Below are 22,920 nucleotides of genomic sequence, written 5' to 3'. Positions count from 1 at the left end.
CAGACACCCAAACGCTGCTTGTAGCGTTTTGGTCTCCGCCTGGCAATGCGGACCCAAACTGATCCATCTGAACAATAGAAGTCAATGGAGACGGATCCGTTTACATTGACAATATTGGTGCAATTGTAAAAGGATCTGTCCCCCATTGACTTTCAATGTAAAGTCAGGAGTCCCTATTAATATACCATCGGATAGGAGTTTTCTCCAGTCCGATGGTATATTTTAACTTGAAGCGTCCCCATCACCATGGGAACGCCTTTATGTTAGAATATACCATCGGATTTGAGTTAGATCGTGAAAACTCAGATCCGACGGTATATTCTAACACAGAGGCGTTCCCATGGTGATTGGGACACTTCAAGTTACAATATACTAAGAACTGTGTACATAACTGCCCCCTGCTGCCTGGCAGCACCCGATCTCTTACAGGGGGCTGTGATCCACACAATTAACCCCTCAGATGAGGCACCTGAGGGGTTAATTGTGCGGATCTCAGCCCCCTGATCGGGTGCTGCCAGGCAGATACCAGACTGATCCGCACCTAGCGCAAGTGTGAAAGTAGCCTTATTGATACTATTTTGGACTGTGTACGATGGTGACGCCCATGAGGTTTATTTTTTCATTGTTTACCAATTATAATTTTGGGGAATGGGGGATGATGGTTATCTTCTGATTATGCTCAACTGGTATGCGTTAGCATTTCAGTAAAGCGATTTACTGCCTGGACGGAAAACGCAAAAAAATTCTTAAGATCATAAAGTGTCTAACCGCCCAAAATATTCAAATCAGGCTAGGGTGCAATAGAGCAGTTATGTCTTTTTACAAATATTGCATAACCATCCATCCTGTCACACAAGAAAATCTGATATCCTCATTGGCGATACAGTAACAATGCTGTGTTGTATATACTCTGAACACACAGCGCATCTCCCTCCAAATAGAGGTGATGATAATGTGCAAAACTGTGGTGAGGTGAGTGCTATTGTTTTTAGCTTCTAACAGGCTACCGCACACTGTACCTTAGACACGAATAGCCCCCATCCACAGATATGATTGCTACAGTCGTCTAAAACAAATCCTTGTGCGTCTGCTCAACGAGTTTCTATGCCGCACATACTTATGTCTGCATATCCTAAGGAGCAGATAAGTAAATAGACAAGGTATGGTGAGCGCTACACGCTTCATAACTAGCGTGCAGCTCTAGTGTAGAGATGAGAATACGCTGCACGCCTCTGATGGCGGGCATGCAGTTACAAAGATGTGTAGCCTTCGGTGCTGTATTGGAATATATATGTTCCCATTGGGATATAGCTTTGGAGTATATCAGCATTTCAGTATGTTCCTATGGAGCCCTGCCACAGGCAGGATCCCGATAAGATAGCTGCGGTAGCCTCAGATCCTTCAGGGGGACTAAGGGCTGCCACAAGGAATGGACAGCTCCCCCAATCGCCACTAAGGGGAGCTGTTCCCACCAGTTCTCATATGCCATTTGACCACAGCACCTAAAGGGTTAAATGTCTGCACCCGGTGCTTATGGCACCTGTGAGTGGGAACCATATTTAAATGTGCCTTTTGCACAACCTTAATGATAAGGAGCAGTGCGAATATGACCTTTTATTCTGCCAGATTCTGTTCTGCATGTGCACTGGTGGCAGTGCTTCAATGTGAGAGCTCTCTGCATTGAGCCGATTCACAGGAACTCCTCTCTGCTCAGATTGAGCTGTAGTATCCAACTAGGCGTTGCACCCATCACCCACAGCAAAGGGGAGAAGTTGTGTTAGAGCTCAATGCAGCGAGCAGAGTAGACATCACAGTAAAGCTCTGCACCCTCAGCACTTGCAGGAGCAGAATAAAAGTTCATGTACACACTAGTCAGAATACAAAAGCTCTATAAAAAGTATGCTTGAATTGCTCTGCTTAGGCCTACCTAGTACTTTTAGCAAGACTCCCTATTAAGGCAAGAAGGTTAGTCTAACTTAACAGAACTTACCTCTATTCTAAAGGTTCGACTTGTAGCAGGTGATAAGCACTCTAGTAGTTCCTCCTCCTGATGTACTCCAATTATCTTGTAGCTTACAATTTCTAGCAGCCTTAACAGAAAAAAGGAGAAAGATAAGTATACATGAAGGAGGTAGAGCATTTATCCTTCCTCCAGTAACTACTTGTATACAACACAGCTTGGGAAATGTAGAAGTCTGACACTTCACTGTAAATACCAGGAGTTATGCGCATTCACACCATGACTCAACTTCAGCTTTCCATAAAACATCAATGCATATTTTCTGAGCTGTTACTCTCTTGCAAACGTATCAATAAATTAACTGATTATTATTCGCCTTGCTAACAAATTATGTCCTGACAAACTGCCAGTATCAGCAGTGGTAGGACATGGCAGATTGTGTAAAGACACCCAACCCATTTGAAAAGGACAACGGTCACAATCAGTTGTCAAAGTAGTCATACATTTTCTGGGAGGAATAACAGAGGGTTGTCAGAATGCAGATTTCAAAGAAAAGATGCTTCAGCATAGTTAATTTTATTAAGACTATATATCCACACGCCGCATTTTTTTTGCAAAAATTTCTTTGACCGATAAACTGTTTCATTTATCTGAAATAAGGCACGTGGATTCCTGCAAGCCCCATACAGATATATGGAATAGTTACTGCAACAAGTCTGTTGTGTGTGAATTCACCCTGAGACATTAATGAAGGCCCAGGATAAACTGCATATCATGGTACTCTATTTTATGAAGACAATGGAGATTTATTGATACGTGTGCACTAAGCACTGTCAGTCTTCTCCAATGTAACAAGAATGATATTAAACTGCGGAAGCACACTGATAAATCTGCCACGCTGCCTTCAATAGGAAAAACAAGTCACTTACCTCAATTTACCAGATCCTTTCTCTGACAGTTCAACAGCTCTTTTACATTCTTCTAGAAGATCTCTTACACAACCGTGCTTGTCCGGGTATAGTGTTATTTCCTGTTACACAGGTAAAAATAAGAGTAAGGCAACAAAGTAATAGAATCGTAATGACGCATACTGTAGGAGGCCTAAAAGACAGGCGTCAATTGCCCGGGGGTCGCGAATTTCAGTGTCTTATCTGTTAGTAATTTCTTCACCATTTGTGCCAAGCACATAAATGATATGTGAGGATTAATGCATGGCCAGGATTTACATTTAAAAAAAATATATAAATAATCTCTATCCTGACAGACCCGACAGAAAAATAGCAATAATTTGAGTCACTGAATGGCAGCGATATATTGTCTGACATATTTATATATAAATATTACCAAAAAGAAACCCTTTATTTTCATAGTACAATGGTTAAGCCAACAAAATGCTTACCTCTTCTCTAAACTGGCTATTCAGCCATATACATTTGAAGCTTCTTCTGTTTTCAAAGTCTGTAATCTTCATTTTAAGCTGAAAGAGAAATATTCAATGTCACAAGAGCGTCAAGTGGTATAGAACAATACAGCCCGTCTTCTATATGAGAGCATACCTGCTGATAATAGAGTTTCTTGGGTTGCCTAGGCTTGAAGAATTGCAGAAGGTCCCGTAAAGTTCCTTCATAATTATGCCTAAGAGGGTTTCCAGGACCATCCCTGTACCTATAAATTTCATCAAGTGGTTAGTAACAGCCCACAAGGATGCCAAGATTGCATCTACATCAATCACTAGTTGAATTTGAGATCTCAGGGTCTTGGTTCTTTAGGATGTACAGTTTACTATTATACTATACACCAGTATTTCAGCTAGGCATATATAGCACTTACCCTTGAGATTTGAAAAACTGTAGAAGCATTGGGTCAGTGTTGAGCCTTTGTGCAACAGTCTTTGCAACCTGAAAAACAGTAATTTAAAATACAGAATATTTAATTTACCAAATTTTGCAAGCCAGGCTATGTCCCTAGAGAGATTTAAAGGGGTTGTCCCATTACAAACACTAATCCCCTATACACAGGACAGGCGATGAGTGATTGGCAGGAGTGACCGGTGGGGCATCCACAGATGACTAGTTCCTGGCAGAAGGTCTGCCTCTACCCTACTCACTAAATATGGAAATCACACCAGCCAAGCCTGCATTTTTACAGGAAAATCAGGAGATTTAGCCATTGATGCGACATCCAACAGCTGAAATTTCTCTGCACTATAAGACTGATCTGCGGACACAACAACCACAGAGAAATTTGTGAACTCAACCAACCGTCCACTTCCATGATGAGATGATCTTGTGACATTTTCTACCATAACTTGGAAACATTTTGGATGTATTTTGCTGAAAGGAGATGTATTATTACATGGTGACCAGTCAGAACAATGGCAGTCTGTCAGCTGGAGTTTGTCTCACATGCTGGGGACCCATTTCTATGCTACACTAGTGCATACAGACACGGGTTGCCACAGATATTGTAAGTGCACTGCTGTATAGCTGGCTGCGCAAATACTAGTGCCCAGTGCGCATAAAGGATGTAAGCAGGAGGGTCCATGCAAAGACTTCTGCAGAAGCATCCACTAGTCTTGTGCATCAGATTAATGAAGGTTGCACTGTATGCGCAGTACTACAGTTAAAAAGGTTCTCTGGGATTTTCATATTGATGGACTATCCTCAGGATAACTCCTCAATATGAGGTCTGCAGAGGTCCTACTGCCGACAACTACAATCAGCTGCTTGAGGAAGCTACGGTGCTAATCACTGCAGCTTAGGCAACCTTCACACTCGCGTTTGTATTATCTGTAACATAGCCAAGACAGATCAGTCTTGAACACCATTGAAAGTCAATGGAGGGCGGATCCATTTTCTATTGTGCCAGTTTGTGTCATAGAAAACAGTCCGTCCCCATTGACTTTCATTGTGTGCCAGGATGGATCCGTTTTGCTCAGTTTCATCAGACGGACACCAAAATGCTGCAAGCAGCGTTTTGGTGTCCGCCTCCAAAGCGGAACGGAGGCAAACTGATGCATTCTGAGCGGATCCTTCTCAATTCAGAATGCATTAGGGCAAAACTGACCCGTTTTTGAACCGCCTGTGAGAGCCCTGAACGGATCTCACAAACGGAAAGCTAAAACGCCAGTGTGAAAGTAGCCCAAGCCCAATTCACTAGAATGGGACTGACCTGCATCTAGGCCATGTGACTGAGGAACGTCACAGGGCACCACGGCCTCTTCCTATGGTGGACCCCGGCCAATCTGATATTGATGACCTAACGTGATGACAGGCAATCAATATCAGAATCCTGGAGAACCCCTTTAAATGAAGTGTTTAATGGAAAGAGTTATAATTGAGAAATAATCCAATACATACATGAGAGTAATTCATTCTGTTAGACAATGTAACGACGAATCCCGGATCATTAGGAATTGTCTTGTCACAGAAGATTACATCAACACGGTGATAAAGGTCTCTGAAGTATTCTTTAGCAGTGGCCAATTCACTGTTCTCATTTTCCGGGTCATCTCTAGACAAGACAACAGAAAACAAATGCTACAGAAACTGAACAACTCATGTGCAAGTAACATTGACATTGCCTTTATAATTAACCCGTTCAGGGCATTCAGTCTGAACTTTAAAGACTGTTTCTGCTCAAGAGCGGAGTGCACACCACAGCCACCAGGTTTCTGCTGTTTCACAACTCGGGACTAATGTCTACAATCGTCAAAAACCCCAATTGCAGACATTAAACCCTCAGATGCTGTAAACACAGGATCTCACGCGACTTTTCTCAGAAAAACTGTGCTCACGGGAGCCGAATGGCAACCCCATGCAGTGATGGAGAAAACCTCTGAAGGATCTGAGGCTACTAGAGCAGTAGTTCCTATGGAGCTCTCCAGGTGGCAGGGCTCCATAGGAACATAACTAAGCTCCCATACGCTGTAATGGTTATTTATTGCACTGTATTGAAGCAGCGATCCAACAAATGCTTGTTTAAATCCCCTAATGTGTAAAAAATAAAAATAAAATTTTAAATATACAAAAATTGAAATCACAAAAAAATAAAGTTATGGCTCCTGGAAGGCAGGCAGCAAAAAACAAAAATGGAAAATTGCCATGTCCTCAAGGGGAATAGGACCTCCTGACAGATGAATGGTCACCAAGAGCTGAGTCAAGCCCACAATATCACAATGTAACTGAATGTTTCCAAATAGACTGCATCACAAATGAGGCTTTAATATGGTACCACAATAGAGCAATTCATTTTATTACAGCTTTTCAGTGGAGAAATTGGCCAAATTTACTGCATAATGTATCCTCCCGTGTGGTGGTACTGAATAGGTTTACTTCAGACAAGTGATGTAGCTAGGACATTGGAAAATAAGGGTATTCAAGCCTAGTCCTTCCTTCCAATAACTCCTTTGTGACATTCGAAGACTAGGCACATCATGCATGCAAGCTTTTAGGCAGGGTGTAGCACAGGGACCAGCAACCTTTGACACACCAGCTGTTCTGAAACTACAACTCTCAGAGTGCTCCAGTCACTCCTATGGGAGTTAGAACAACCGAGCATGTTTGCATGCTGGGAGTTGTAGTTTCACAGCAGCTGGAGGGCCAAAGGTTGCTGATCCCTGGTGAGCAGAGCCCTCCCTAATAGTGTTAGAATTATTAGTTTACAAATCAGATAGTACATGCACAGACAAAATCAGTCATTACAGAGAAACAACATCACAATCATTGCAGACTGGAAGAGAGTCCCGGCCACCTGAGAAGAGTCATGGTCATTCATGACTCCCTGCTCACCTGCTGATGACTGACAGTCTACCTAGTTTTCTCCCTTTCTCTATAGGAGAAAACTGCCAATCAGCAGCAGATGGGTGGGAGAGCAGGAGATTATGGATAACCATAACTCTTCTCAGGTAGATTGGATTCTTTAAGGCCTGGGCTGCAATGATTATGATGCCGCTTCTCAGCAACCACTTACTTTTAGTTAATGAGTGACAAACCGCTGAAATCAGCATTTCTGTCACTAATTTATGCTGCCCTCAGTGAGGTTAGCATAAAGTTGATGACAGGTTCCCTTTAATGCTTTCTGCCGGGTTCAAACAGTTTAAAGCTAATGGTTGGGGACACTTTATATACAAGGAATCCCTAGAGATTGATTGACAAGGCCAGGTGAGAAGACCATGCAGAAATATGGCCCTGCCAATCAAGAAGAGGGAGGATTAAAAGTATTTTTCCTCCAATAATCACTAAAGGAAATGGTACCTTTCAAGGCATTGTACTAGTTTAAATGGTGTCTTCCAAGATATTTTTTATTGATAACCTACCCTCAGGATAGGTTATCAATATCAGATCGGCAGGGGGTCCAGCAGCCAGCATCCCTGACGATCAGCTGGTTGAAGAGAAGGCCGTGCCATCCCAGCCTTACCTTCATTGTTTACCTGTTCGCTGTCGACATCGCAACAGTGAACATGTGTAATTACAAGAAGCCGTCCCATTCACTTAAAAGCTCTGAACCCGGACATACCTCCATTTTCACCCAGGCAGCCCTCCTGACAAGAGCATCGGAGCAGTTCATGCTCCGATGCTCTCCTTTGCCCTGCGCTAAATTGCGCAGGGCAAAGGCATTTTTTGGAGTTCTGGTGACATACCAGGGCTCTCTATAGGGCTGCCAGGAACCCCAGTGACGTCACCGGCACTGATGGGTGGGATTTAGCTCTGCGGCGTACCATAAACTACTTTTCATTCTAAAGTGTATTTTCATCAATTGTGCTAGCTACCATGCCTCCTTGATTATTTTTTATGTACCTCATTTGCAGTTCTCTCTTATCCCCCTACTGTCCCATCCTGCCTCAGGGCAGCGAGATGTGTCCAGACCTAGGCAGATCATGTGACAATAACCACGCCCCTTGTTCTTACCAATGACGACTGTGCGTCCTACGCGACTAGGCTCCAATGCAGGACGTAGCCAACAGAATTTGAATCAAAACTGATTTGCCACAGGGCGCAATGGTCGGCTAACAACTTTAGAATAAGGTAGCTCTGATAACTGGTGGTTTTTGAGCAAGTGATATAACAGCAGTATCTGTAGGGCGGGATACATTTATGTTAGGAGCACAACCCCTTTAATACATGAATTACTCTCATTCACAAACTGAAGTCGAGCTTCTGGTTTGCCTTGAATGCTAGGGTGTTGGTCTTAATGTACCGTAAGCTAATATAACCTTTCCAGAAGACAAAGAGGAGCACAGCTAGGAGTCAACTGGTTCCAGTATCAACCAGCAGTAAGCCAAACACAGCTTTCAAATATAATACGGGCTTGTAATGCACGGTCATCTTATAATCAGTTATGTAGAATAAAATGATTTTCAGTGATGAAACGAGTCTGACCTTACTGCCTACTTTATACAGAGGACGACTGAAGTAGAATTACCAAGCATACAAGGCGGAGTCAAAATGCAACTGCATCCGGCTGTACATGTACTTACTTCTGGAATACTATAATGTCACCATCCATAAGCTCATCAAGTGCTTTGTCAAGAGACACATCGTAATCTTGAATGCGTTCTGTTAAATTCGGTTTGACTTCCTGCAAATAGTACATAGAAATGATAAAGCACTGTAAGATTCTGCCTTTGAAATTAAGATCTGCTGCAAAATACTTGTCTGTGTAGATATTTCTGGATGAACTATTGAGCAGCAGAAGTTATTGCCCCCGGTGGCCAGTTAAAGGATTTTTTTTGAATATGCTCTAAAGCTAACTGCACCCATCAGATGACAATGTATGTACTGGCCCCTGCAGGAGAAATGTGGGATTACATGGTGCACATTCTAATGCAAAGGGAACCATGTAATACATGGTCAAGCTGCAGGGGGCCTGCTCTTTGCATCCTATGTGGTCCTTCTGACCTAATAGAGGCTGTTTTAATAGGACAAGCCCTTCAATATTAAGTTTATAAAAAGTCATTGCTATGTTACAAGGAGGACGATCGGCTCGCCAGACAGACAATGTATTAGGCCCCTTTCAGACAAGTGTCAAGCTGTGGACACCCAACACCCGTCCTGAACTCCCAAGCACTGGCGGGGTTGCATAACATTATATTGTTTTATGATACTATGTAACCCTTAGAGGTCTGGAATGTATAGAATAACACTGACAGCATTATGTTAGTGTTATCCAGTACATTCCAGAACTGTAAGGCCTGTTTCACACGAGCGTGTCCGGATGCGTTGCCGCAAACCCACGCGAGTAGGTACCCAATTGCAGTCAGTTTTGACTGCGATTGCATTCCGTTGTTCAGTTTTTATCGCACGGGTGCAATTTATTCACAGAAGTTCAGGTTTGGGTTCAAGATTGTGTAGATTGTATTATTTTCCCTTATAACATGGTTATAAGGGAAAAATAATAGCATTCTGAATACAGATATAGGGCTGGAGGGGAAAATATATAAAAAAAATTTTTAACTCACCTTAATCCACTTGTTTGCGCAGCCGGCATCTCTTCTGTCGTCTTCTTTGAGGAATAGGACCTTTGACGTCACTGTGTTCATCACATGGTCCATCACATGATCCATCTCCATGGTAATGGATCATGTCATGGGCCATATGATGAGCATAGTGACGTCAAAGGTCCTATTCCTCACAGATGAAGACAGAAGAGATGCCGGCTGCGCGAAGTGGATTAAGGCAAGTTAAATTATTACTTTTTTTTTAACCCCTCCAGCCCTATTTTACTTAGCATTCTGTATTCAGAATGCTATTTTTTTTCCTTATAACCATGTTATAAGGGAAAATAATAATGATCGGGTCCCCATCCCTATAGTCTCCTAGCAACCATGCGTGAAAATCACACCGCATCCACACTTGCTTGCGATTTTCACGCAGCCCCATTCACTTCTATGGGGAATGTGTTGGTTGGAAAAACGCACAAAATAGAGCTTGCTGCGATTTTCACGCAACGCACAAGTGATGCGTGAAAATCACCGCTCATGTGCACAGCCCCATAGAAATTAATGGGTCCGGATTCAGTGTGGGTGCAATGCAATGCGTTTAACTCACGCATTGCACCCGCGTGGAAAACTCGCCTGTGTGAAAGGGGCATAAGGGTTACACAGCATCATAAAATCAATATAATGCCATGCGACCCCGGCAGTGCTAAAAGTTCAGGGTGGGTGCTGTGCTGCGAGTCCACAGCGTGACACTCACTCGTCTGAAAGAGGCCTTAGAATGGGAGCACATTAGCAACTGTTTTAAAATGATCCATGATGGATGTTACCAATAAGTTGTTTCTACACTAAAAATAACGCAGTATGCAAGCCATATTCTGTCAACTACAGACAAAGGAAAGCCGCCAAGACCTGAACCCAGTGTGAACGGCAAATTTGACAGTGTCTGGGAGAGGAGTGTATAAGTCCAGTAGGATTAGCCAGCTTTCAGAAAAGGGGATAGTGTAAAGAGAAGGTGCTTGCAACAAGAAATCAGTATCTGGCCCGTTACCTCATAGAGGATAAGGTTAGTTCCTTGCGGAAATCCAGCTCTCTCACACATAACTGGCAGTAGGTCACCTATTTTGGAAGGGGAAAGAAAAGTTTTATGACAGGACTACAAGAGGACATCCGTCAAATTATGACCCCCTCATGTAACAAACTTACGTATTTTACAGGAAATTGGGGTGTAGATATGTCCACAGTAATTTAAGCTTCGACTTTTTGGATCGTACATTTTTAAAAAGAGCATTACATCATCTGTGGGAGAGAAAGCTTTAGTCAGAATATGCTTAGCACAGGACCAAGTGTCGAGCTTGCTGCTGAAATGGAAAAATATACAGAAGATACTAATGAGGCAAAGTATAAGCCAAGTGTGTGAAGAGCAGCCAACTCCACACCATTGCGGAAAGTACAATTTACAGGACTCTAAAGGTGGCCATATACAATAGGTAGAAGGTGGTTGATTGTTGCAACTGTCAAATGAGTGATTGTCTGGTGAAGGATCTTTTAGCTGATGCAGAAATACACATTTTAGTACATAGTGGGCACTAACAGTCATCCAAACTGGCCATACAAGCTCAGGGAAACCAGGCAAACAACATCTAGTTTTGGGAAGTGTTCTTTTAAAGAAAGATTATTGGTGGATAAAGGGTATTTCATAGAAATGAAAGATCTATAGGGTGAACATTTTAAAATGGCCAGGGAATAACCAATTCACCAGTCGGCTAAAACGATAGTTCATTGTTAAGTTTGACCCAGTGAATGTGTATGGCTGCCTTAAATGGGGTTGTCCAAACCTTCACAAATGATAAGTGATGAGCCATCTTCACGATAGGCCAGATCTATCTGATAGATGGGGGACAGACAACCTGCACCCCAGCTAATCATCTGTCCTGCAGTAGCTTTGGCTCTATAACTACATCGCCCATTGTGCAGCGCTGCTCTTACTGACGTAAATGGGAGCAGTGCTGCGGTAACCAGCTCAGTTCACTGTTCCAGTACCACAGTTACTGCAGAACAGTTGATTTTGGGGGGTGGGGGAGATGGCCTATCCTGAAGATGGACAATCACTGCTTAAGTGAACCCCTTTAAATGAGTCATTAAGTGTTCAGTGGGTCACTTGCAGTTAGATTTTAAATCACGTGTATGAAGACTTGAGGCCACCTAGAAAAACTATGCACATTCCCAAACCATTAGGGTTACATGTGAAAAAAGAAATATTTATAGAGGATAGCCTACACTTACGATCTTTGTCAAACTTGGGAAGCGTTGCCCCACTAGCAGCCATTTCTGGATCTACAGTTTCCAAAAATATTGTCCAGGGATTTTCATTGTCACTCAGCTCAATCATCTACATGGTGAATATAACAAGAAACACAGCAGAATGAAATTTTCAAATAGTCCTGGAAACAATTTTGAAATAAACCAAAAATAAAGAAGCGGTACAGAAGGCCTATTTATATGATGCAATTATCTATTGCATCTAAACCATGATGAATGTACACATAGTTAAGTGCCTCATGTGAACAAGCAAACATTCATGATTAAAGGGGTCACCCGTTTTTTTTTTTTAAACTGGTGGCTGAACTTCTAGCCCATTCGCTTTTGAAAGGGGCCGTGCCAAGGACAAAATCTGTGCCTCTAGCAGGGGCTGTGCCTAGTATTACAGCTTAGTCCCATTCACGTGAATGAGGAGAAAGCCATAGCAAACTTTAGCTCTGGCACAGCCACTACTAAAAGCACCGAGATGTCCCTGGTAAACCGTTAACGGGATGCACTCCAGCACCTTCAAACAACCGATTGGAGGCACAAGCTTGTCCCTTACTGGATCACTGTGAACTTCTATCAGTATGAGAGGTCCTATAAGAGACCCACAAATAATTTACATTTAAAAATACTACACTATTTACATTCAGCAAACGAATCCAGAAGAGAAGCGAAGGCACTCAATATATATTGAATATTTACAGTTTTGCTGCAATCCGCTTCATAATCCAACATTGCTGGCCTTTTTGTTCCATTACTCCGAGCTTGCATGGGCCATAACCGAATTTGGTCCTGTGGAAATCCCTGCAAATTAAGAAAACGCATTTATTTACTCTTAACCCAGACTATAAAATGGTTAGAAAACAGAGGTGGACTGGCCATAGAGTCCACAGGGAAACTTCAAAGTCGGCCGATGCCCAAGTGGCCGCATGAGCCCTCCTCACGGCCGGTAGCCAGACAAGTAATGATCTGACACTCCCAGAGTTAATAAACGCTGAGAGTGTCAAGTACCCATGTACCTGGCTGGTGGCTGTAGGTGCCCTCCTGAATACCAAATTCAACTGTACTACCTTCCTGAGGCAACTGGAGTATGTGGACAGAACGTGACAGCTGGGGCCGGCCACCTCACAGAGGACAGCTTCTGGGGAGGTATTTTGAGCTGCACTGTGGTATAGCTACTTGTGCTGGTTCTGTCGTGTCAGTTTAGACCTGTCTACAACAATGGGTCCACTTTTAGTTTTTTTCCAGGGCCACAAGTTTAGTGTGGTCCAGTTAGAAAATAAGAGAAAACATTCATACACTGAGGACTCTAAAGACGGCCCACTATAACAAAAAATCCTCTCTAGGCAGCAGTAGGTGTGTATTTGATGCAGTGCAGGTAGAAATCCTGTCTAAAGCCTCATCCACACGTCAGGGTTTTGTTCAGCGATTACCATCAGTGATTGTGGCCAAAACCAGGATTGGAGCCTCCACAGACATAAGGTATAAGGGAAAGATCTGCATTTGGCTCAAAATCACTGACTGAACACTGACTATGTGAATAAGGCTAGAGCTACATGACAACATTTTGTCGTGCAACAATTTTTGGTGTCTATGGTGTCGCACTGGGACATGCTGTGACGGTCACAAAAAAAATCCATTTGAGATGTCATGTCTCAGTATGACACCATAGACTACCATTAATAAAAATTAAAAAAAATGTAGTGTTACACATGTTGCAGTGTAGTTGTGCCCTGTGTGTCTTTGTGCAGCCCTAGCCTAAGGCCTACCCTGCATCTTTTTACTTTAGTTGATTTCTGTGAATGGATATTTTCTCTCCGCACTCTACCTGTGCTGTAAAGTAGTGCCAATCACAAGTCTTCAGCTGCTGCCCCCATAAAAGACTGGCATGCTCCAGCTGCACCCCCTCCTTTCCCGTTTTACACTAGGCATTGACCAGATAGTGAGGAGGCTTGTGAACATTTACAGAGAGCTTGTAGACAAAGAAAGAGGAGCAGCAGGCTGCCGGAAGATGACATAGTCTTTACAAACTTATATAAATTCAACTTAGGCTAGTGCTACATGGCGACATTTATTGTAATTATAGTCTATGGCAGTGATGACTAACCTCCAGCACTCCAGCAGTGGTGAAACTCTGACTCCCAGCATGCTCCATTCAATGGAGTCCTGAGAAAAGCCAAGCAAGTGTGCATTTTGGGAGTTGTAGTTTTACCGCAGCTGGCGTGCCAGAGGTTAGCCATCACAGGTCTATGGTGTCACACCAACACGCTGCGACACAACAGTGACAAATCTATCCAAGTTGGATTTCTGTGCGACTATCGCGTCGCAGCATGTTGCAGTGTGACACCACATTACAATAAATGTCACAACATTGGTGCAACCTATATCGCAATATACTTGTAACCACTTTGTCGACTATGTTGTGCTATTTCTTTATTATTCCTTCTAGAATGTATGCATGAATTTCCAGCAGTTTGTAATAAAGGTCCAGATAGGTGTTACCAGTTTGGGGGGGATCCCTGCAGTCTGACTCTGGCAGCACTGATTGGATAATGTCAGATTGTGCAGGGACACATCCCCAACTGGTGACACACATCTGGAACTTCATTGCAGACCACTGGAAATTCACAAATTCAAGCAGAAATAACAAACGGGACATCATAGAGTTCATCAATAAACAGATGCTCCAGAATTGTTACTACAAAGAAGGGTGCAAGTAGTTAATACTTATTTCAGGAGAGGCGACAGGTCCTCTTTAAAACGGAAAAAGTCCAGCAGTATACGCTCTATACATCCTGTGTCTATGGGCAATTACATTAGTTGGAATCGCCAAATTCCCCGAAGCTTCCCAGCTTTATCACTGCAGTCCTGAAGATACTAACTACACAATTTACAATATCAAAATTAACATATATGTTTGTCAAAAAGCAGAGATTCCCTTTAATATTCTTTAGCGCTTTATAAATCCAATGGGCAATAGATACAAATACATCTTTAGCACATGGGGTCCAAGCCTTTGGCAAGCCTTTATCTCAGATCAGCCATAGCCAGTCTCACACTCCACTTACATGGGAGCAGAGCTGCACAACCCATTATGGCCACCACACACTGGACGGACCCTTATGCTTACAGTACCAAGGGGGCTGAGGATAGGTCATGGAAATCTAGAAACTGGGAAAAACCCCTAAATTTACAAAACTATAAAGATGGCTGGATTTCACTCAGTTATGTGGTCCCGAAAGTTCAGAGCTTCTCCTGCAAGATGTGCGTAGCCTCAGATGGCAAAGAGCTTCCTTCCCGTCTGGGTCTTGTGGTGATCAGTTAAGGCTACTTTCACACTTGCGCTTGATCGGATCCGTTCTGAACGGATCCGATCATATTAATGCAGACGGAGGCTCCGTTCAGTACGGATCCGTCTGCATTAATAACTTAAATTTTTTTCTAAGTGCGAAAGTAGCCCGAGCGGATCCGTTCAGACTTTCAATGTAAAGTCAATGGGGGACGGATCCGCTTGAAGATTGAGCCATATGGTGTCATCTTCAAGCGGATCCGTTCCCATTGACTTACATTGTAAGTCTGGACGGATCCGCACGCCACCGCACGGCCAGCTGAACGCTTCAAGCAGCGTTCAGCTGTCAGCCTGGCCGTGCGGAGCGGAGGCTGAACGCCGCCAGACTGATGCAGTCTGAGCGGATCCGCATCCATTCAGACTGCATCAGGGCTGGACGGAAGCGTTCTGCTCCGCTCGTGAGCCCCTTCAAACGGAGCTCACGAGCGGACAGCAGAACGCTAGTGTGAAAGTAGCCTAAGCCAGTCCTGTTCCCTGTCAATCCACCAACTGTGATGGAGAAGCGGGATGACTTAACGAGCCAAGCCTGACAGCCCCTTCATACACGTCACCGATCCTGGGGGGGGAAACCTCTGAACTTACAGGACTATACATCACATTTGCAAAATAAAGAATTCAGACAAATAGAAAAGATATCCCTGCTGCATAGCCGATAGACTAATGCTCCCCAGCGATCTATTCATTTGAAGCAGCGCACCGGTTACTTAATACAAGACAAAGGCTCAGGCACTTTTGCTTACCATGGTTTGTGATAGATTTTGAACAAATTCGGCAAGTGTGGAGTTTTTTAATACTTTGAACACAGTGTATTTAACTTTCTCTTCATCGTACATGTCATTGCCCTGGTGACCACAGAACTGGTCCTCTGCGACGATCTGAGGAAAAGTAAAATGAGGTATTACTCTCTGATTTTTTATTTATTTTTTACATATTATGATCATCACTTCCAAAAGGACTCAGTCGCCCCAAATACCTTCTACGAGCAAATTTGATACCAGGATTAACATGGATGTTAACCCAAACACATTACAGGTCGCTAATTTTTCCCCAACATATAAATGTATGGCGTATCCACAGGATTTGCCAAAAATGTCAGAGTGATGAGGGTCCTCACCTAGCTTTAGAACTTCCACACTGTTCCAGGGAGCGTACCGTCCACCTGCTATCCTGTAACGCCTTTCCTGTACCCGCACATGTTAATGTATTAATAAAGGAAGAGTCTGCTCTATGGTGAGGGCTATGCTATCTTTGTTTTTACATTACTATATGGATTGCCTTCTTGCATTGAGCACCACCTTGCACACCATTTGACACCAACTACAATCATATGCGTTGGAATCTTACTGTCTCCACTTGGACGGTGCCGACTCATATTTGTTACTCTATTTTGGGCTGATGCGCATACTATGAAAGTTACCCCCAGACTGTACCAGGAAGCATACCATTACACAGCACCCGGACAAGGCGTCTTTGATAGCATTTTCTGCAATGAAAAACGTCTTGTCTAGACGTTACAAACTGCTTACCTGAACCTGCATGTAAAGATGAGCTTCCTGACGCTCTTTTCTTTTCTGAGCCTCTATGCGCTTTTCTTCCTGTAGTCTCTCTACCAGCTGCTGGGGGATATCATGATCTGTAACCGCTAGTAGGACTTCATCTAAAAGAATAAAATAAAAATGTTTTCAATGTGCCAAAAGCAAAAATACATACTGTTTAGCAATTTCTACTTTAGCACCAATTCTGAGCTTCATATACTCAATACTTCTGTAATATCAGGCAGGCACTTACTCAGCTTGGATTCCCTGATGTAAACTAACATGTAAGCATTTGTGCAGTGCCGTACAGACAAGTCATCATCGTGGCCTCCATAATTATGTTCAATTGCTTCCTCCTTGGTACATCTTGAAACTACGTCATCGTCAAACTTACACCACTGCAGATAGACAGAAAAAAAAATAAGTCAGTACAGAAAGAATTTAAAGGCAACTAAAAGGGAACCTGACAAAGACGGGATGAAATCCTGACACTGTCCATCATGACAGAGTTGTGTTTCAGAGTTAAAGCAAAAGTTTTAAAATCGAACTGGACACGGCGTGGAGTCTGTATATGGGCAGAGGAGTTCACTATGGCCCCTTCCCACCGTGCTTGATTGACAGGACTCTTTCTATATGCAAACTAGGAGAGACTTGTCAAACAGCAGGACAGGAAGAAGCCGAACAGTGGACTCCTCTCCCTGTGCCCAGCTTGATATCATGAGGGGCTCTTTCAGGATTTTAAGCTGTTCAGGATATGGGCAGTGCGAACCCAATGACTGGTTCCAAGTGAACAACATGTAGTAACAGCAACTCAGCCGTTAGGTGTTCTGAGTGTGATAGAAGGACTATGGCTGTTTTCAGTTATTTGTATTAAATCTTACCCACACTTTACTACCATAACGAAGTACTGTTTTTTTTCTATGACCAACTGTAAAGCAATTTTTTGAGCGTCAATTAAAGAAATATCAGTTCCCCAGGTACTAGTGAGAAGGACCATGCAAACAATTTACATTTCGGTCTCTAGAATTTGGGGGGTCATGTCAGAACAGGATACAATTGTAGCGATGTTGGGTATTGGAAACATACAATATTCCGTATACAACAGTTAAAATTGTTCACTGTTGTAATATCTGTTGTGAACGCCATTTTCCCCAAGGAGCATTTAGAAGACAATAAGAATATCATAATGCTTATCTGATCGGGGGGAGAAACCTTTCATCTATGGATATTTCACAACGTGATGAGCCATACTAGGGAAATTACATGAAATGCCACGCAGGAATCTAGAACACGTACTTTGCCTTCGCCTTTAGGATTTAAATACACAACGTAGTGTCCTCCATGGTTGTCTCCACTGTGCACTAACACAGCGTGCAGTATGTAGTTAGCAGGGTCTTTGACATCAGGCTTTTGTAGGAATTCGTCCAGCGGTAGCTGTTCTGGAAACTCAAACCTGGAAACAACAGGATATGATATATGATGGGAAACCAACAACATGCCAAGTGGGAAGCTTCACTTTTCCTACACTGGCACTTTTCCTCAAATTAATTCTTCCCCGGTGGTAGACTACAAATGGTCCTTTGTCACCAGGAAACTGCTATTCCCCGTTTACGACTCACCGTGCGGGATAAATAATACACTCACTTCAAAACAGTGGTCATTTGGGGCCGGGACAGTACTATACCCGTATAATTATTTATTTTAGAAAGGACGTTTTTTTCTGCACACAATTTGTCACTATTTTAGTCCCACTATGGGACCTGACCATGCGGTCATTTGATTGGTTCTATAATATACGGCAATACTTCCCTACCGTGGTGGATTTTGCCTGTCAGCTGAAGCCAATAGGCAGCCGACTAGTTCCAGTCTTCGGCCTCATGCACACCCATAGTTTTGGCCTGCATCCGATATGTGGACCCATTTATTTATATGGGTCCGGAAAAACCATCAGTGTGATGTCCACATCAGTCTGGCCGTTCCACAAATTTATATTCTTGTCCGTTCTGCAGACAATAGGCATTTCTACCAAAGTGAGAAAATTGTGGAAGGCACACAGCCATTATCAGTTTTTTGCGAATCAACAGTTTGCGAACCACAAAATGGATATTGTGGGGTGCATGAGGCTGTAGGCAGTTTTTCACGACTTATGTGTATGTTAGGCACCTATCAGGCAGAGCAACCCATGACTGCGTCCCTGAGGCATTGAGGAGTTTAAAAAGGAAGCCTCTACCTCTGTAAACCCACTTCAGTGCCCCCGTCACTAATCGCATGTAAAGGATTAAATGGTCAGGAACACACAGTTAAGTACAATGCAGGATGTTACCACTTACAGTTACTCCTGACCGTATATGCCATCCTGCACGGTACACCCACACCACTGTGCAGGAAGGGGTTAATATTATTACCTGTCATTAATCTTGATGTTCTGGTCTGTCTGAGGATCGTACATGAATCTCATTAGTTGAAGATGTAATACGGGTGGTAATGTTAAAAATTTTACTCCTTTCTCGGCTTCCTGCAAATTGAGATAAAAGTATAAAACACAAGTCAGCTGCACATACACGAAGAGGTGTTGAAACACCTAATGGCTGGAGCTGCATTTAAAGTAAAATAGAAGGGACTTTAAAGCAGCATTCCTGGTGCATCCTCTTCAGTGTTAGGCCCCTTTCACACGAATTATACGGATTAGGTCCGGATGAGTTCAGCGAAATTCGCACCATTTTGCAAGCAAGTTCAAGTCAGTTTTGTCTGCGATTGTGTTCAGTTTTTTGCCACGTGGGTGCAATGCGTTTTGACGCGTTTTTCACGTGCGTGATACAAATACTGAAGGTTTGCAAACATCTAGCAACCATCAGTGAAAAACGCATTGCACCCGCACTTGCTTCCGGATGCAATGCGTTTTTCACTAAAGCCCCATTCACTTCTATGGGGCCAGGGCTGAGTGAAACGCTGAAAATAGAACTGAACTGATGCATGAAGGGAAAAAAAAAACGCTCATGTATACAGACCCATTGAAATGAATGGGTCAAGATTCAGTGCGGGTTGCTATGCTTTCACGCCACGCATTGCACCCGCGAGGAAAACTCGCTATTGTGAAAGGGGCCTAAGAGTGGCATTTGCCAAATAATTTATGTGGTTTAATAGCTTGGAGGAGTTTACACGGAAAGCGTCGGCTGTGCGGTGATCTAGTGCTGATAATGACCCAGAAGAACTGCAGTGTAAAGAATGGGGGAGGTACAGAGCAGTATCATGAGCCACATATAATACAGGTTGTGAATTTCACACCACTTCATATATTAGATAGTCACTGATCTGAGGTGCCAGAACAGCAATAAAAAAAAAAAAAAAAAAAAAAAAAAAAAAAGCCAAAAAAGTGTGTGCTCGCTAATGTATGGGGATCAGCTCTTAATGACTGCAATGCGGAATCACTACACCCCTAGTGACACTACTCCACAATAGCTGGCAACCAATATTAAAGTACATCTGTACAACAGAAGACAAATGTGTATCAGTTAGGACTCGTTCACATCACCGTTTCTCCTTCCCGTTCTCCGGAAAGGAGTAACGGTGATGTGAATGAGGCCTAACTTATGACTTTTTCAAATCCTGTTAAGAACTTGTTAACAAAACTGCTCTTCGATTGTGTGTCATGAATGCGATTTGCCCCTTGACACACAGAGGGAGCTCATCTCCAGGGCAGTCACTGCAGACCAGTAACATACAACCAGACTCATTTTTGCCCACTTACACACAGCAGCCATCACTAAGAGCAGATTAAAATCGCACGCATCGTGTTCAGTCAGTATTCATGATTACAAAGCATTGAGGAAGGTCTTATTTACTGTAAGCACGTACTCACCTGCAAGCCATGTTCCCCTGCATCATATTTGTTGTCACCATCTAGCTGCTCCACCGCCACATAGTCAATAAAGGATTCGAAAACTGGAGGGGAAAAAAAAGAAATAAGAATATATAAAAAAGGTCAAGGCTCGTTAAAACCAATAAAACATTTGTTGAACAATACTGGTAATGCATAGTTATGCTAAAATGGGCCTCCACCATGTTTAGGAGATCTGGCACAATTGCCAGCTGTGGCCCGGACAAAAAAAATAAAAAATTGCACGCAATGTGCGTTTTTTGTTTTCCAGCCGAAACCCAACATTTACAGTATACCAGAAATCGGCCGCATCACTGTCGGACCTTATTGCAGTCAATGGGGATCTGACTGTAGTAGAGGATCCGGTCATGCTGGAACCTGCTAGAGATAACAAGCTGTTCTGCACCAGAACAGCCTGCAGGATCTCCTGACTAAGGCCCCATGCACACGGCCGTGTTTCACTGCCGTGTGCGGGCCGTGGAACCGCGGCCTGAATCCCTCCTGAGAGCAGGAGCGCACGGCGTCACTGGTTGCTATGACGCCGTGCGCTCCCTGCTGCCGGCACAGTACAGTAATACACTGGTATAGATCATACCAGTGTATTACTGTATTGCGGCGGCAGCAGGGAGCGCACGGCGTCATAGCAACCAGTGACGCCGAGCGCTCCTGCTCTCAGGAGGGATCTAGGCCGCGGTTCCACGGCCCGCACACGGCTGTGGAACACGGCCGTGTGCATGGGGCCTTAAATGGAGAGGTTAACGAGACCTTGTACTCTTAGCAAGTGTAATTTTGGCTAGTGAGCAGTAATTACAGCTGTATTGAATTTACTAATGCTGAGCCACCCAATCCTCTCCTGCCTCCCTAAACACACACATTATCTTCGGAAGGGGCATGTGTGCAGATCTCCAGGACTGTTCTCATCTGGAGGCTGCCACTCCTCTACAATTCTATCAATGGCAGTATGCACCTTACATAGAAGCCTCAACACTGACGTGAACAGGGCCAAAGGCTGGGGAATGCTTGGCACTACACCACAAGACCTTCAAAAGTTAGAAAACTGCAACGTGAGGTCAATAGCAAAAACTAGCTGATACAAACTGGAAGTTTCCCAAGTTTCTGACAAGACGTCATTCCCAATGTCATCACAACATGGAGGAAGTGGCATTTTTACCCTCCAAAAAGACTACTCAGACAACCTTTTAGAAAGTCTGGTTTACTATACGGGCTACGATGACGAGCGCCATTATAGAGCTGCAACAGAACCTGCCAGCAAACACATTCACAACTGAGATTGTCCTGGTGTTTGGCTTAACAGAGAATAAACTAGGATTATTGCTTCAGCAGAAACTACATCTAAGCAATTCCACAATTCAGCAGTCAGAGGAATTCAAATCAAGTTAACAGACAAGGCACTTAAATGTCTAAACAGTCATTAAAAACCATACAATTTTATAGTAAACTGTAATCAGTACCAGGTTGATGGGAAACTCTGATGGGCCAGTATCAGACAAACCTATTCTGTCCAGAAAACGCTCCGCGTGGGAGCCAAATTTCCCGGACTGAACACAGCTCCTCTGAAGTGAACTTGCAGCATCATAATGCTTTATGATGCTGTGAATTCCCAGCTCTCTGCATGTCTACTGAACTGTAGTCACAGCATTACGTAACATTCAGCAGACCCAAGGCAAGACAGGAATTCACAGAATCCTAAATTATGCGAGTTCATGTCAGAGGAGCAATGTTCAGTCTGGGAATTGCAGATGCCACACAGAGTTTGTTTTCCTCAGTACACTCGCGGGAAAGTAGACAGACTAAAAAGCAGGTTTCAAACACAAGTGGTTCCCTGAACCTGATGTACTGGAATATTTAAAGGGGGGGGGGGGTTCTAGATTTTTCTTACTGATGATCTATCCTCTCGAGATCAGCATCTGATTGGCAGGGGTCTGACACACAGGATCCCTGCCGATCAGCTGTTTGCGAAGGCACTGGAAGTAGCGCTGCAGCCTTCTTGCAGTTTCCTGCAGGCCCAGTGAAGTCATAACTAGCATCACCAGCCTGTGCGTGGATAAGCCCCAACGAGGTGAACAGAGCTTAGCCGCACCCAGGCCAGTTGTGAGGCAATACTAGTCGTCACATCACTGGGCCTGCGGGAAACAACATGAAGGCCGTGTCACTACTGTCAGTGCCGCAGCCTTCTCAACCAACTGACTGGCGGGGGTCCCGGGTGTCAGACCCCCACTAATCAGATACTGATGATCTATCCACAGGATAGATCAGTAGCAAGAAAAAGCTACAGAACCCTTTTCATGATATGATCAATAAAGTAGGAATCTTAATTTTACAGACATGCTGGCTCATCTTCTAAACTTCTTTATAAATCACTCATACTCTTTGTTCCTCCTCGGCTTTGATCTAAACCCATACTGTATGGTGACGGTTTCTTCATTATCCTCAAAT

The 22,920-nt window shown here is 43.5% G+C and overlaps 1 protein-coding gene across 1 annotated transcript in view; it reads right to left on the bottom strand.

Moving 5' to 3' along the window:
- Window positions 1-22,920, bottom strand: part of USP7 (ubiquitin specific peptidase 7) — a 58,672-nt gene that overhangs the window by 6,819 nt on the left and 28,933 nt on the right. Inside the window, exons 11-27 of the mRNA XM_044302580.1 lie at window positions 20,446-20,528; window positions 18,992-19,101; window positions 17,883-18,039; window positions 16,840-16,984; window positions 16,578-16,708; window positions 15,792-15,926; window positions 12,405-12,506; window positions 11,682-11,787; window positions 10,602-10,694; window positions 10,447-10,514; window positions 8,439-8,539; window positions 5,320-5,473; window positions 3,791-3,858; window positions 3,517-3,625; window positions 3,360-3,437; window positions 2,890-2,990; window positions 1,991-2,090 (exon numbers count right to left, since the gene is read on the bottom strand). Coding sequence (XP_044158515.1) covers window positions 1,991-2,090; window positions 2,890-2,990; window positions 3,360-3,437; window positions 3,517-3,625; window positions 3,791-3,858; window positions 5,320-5,473; window positions 8,439-8,539; window positions 10,447-10,514; window positions 10,602-10,694; window positions 11,682-11,787; window positions 12,405-12,506; window positions 15,792-15,926; window positions 16,578-16,708; window positions 16,840-16,984; window positions 17,883-18,039; window positions 18,992-19,101; window positions 20,446-20,528 — 1,841 coding nt within the window. The remainder of the gene's footprint in view (window positions 1-1,990; window positions 2,091-2,889; window positions 2,991-3,359; window positions 3,438-3,516; window positions 3,626-3,790; window positions 3,859-5,319; window positions 5,474-8,438; window positions 8,540-10,446; window positions 10,515-10,601; window positions 10,695-11,681; window positions 11,788-12,404; window positions 12,507-15,791; window positions 15,927-16,577; window positions 16,709-16,839; window positions 16,985-17,882; window positions 18,040-18,991; window positions 19,102-20,445; window positions 20,529-22,920) is intronic.

The sequence above is a fragment of the Bufo gargarizans genome, chromosome 8, assembly GCF_014858855.1.
Source record: "Bufo gargarizans isolate SCDJY-AF-19 chromosome 8, ASM1485885v1, whole genome shotgun sequence".
Classification (NCBI taxonomy): Eukaryota; Metazoa; Chordata; class Amphibia; order Anura; family Bufonidae; genus Bufo; species Bufo gargarizans.
The sequence above is the reverse complement of the archived record's forward strand: the minus strand, read 5'-3'. Positions and strand labels throughout refer to the sequence as shown.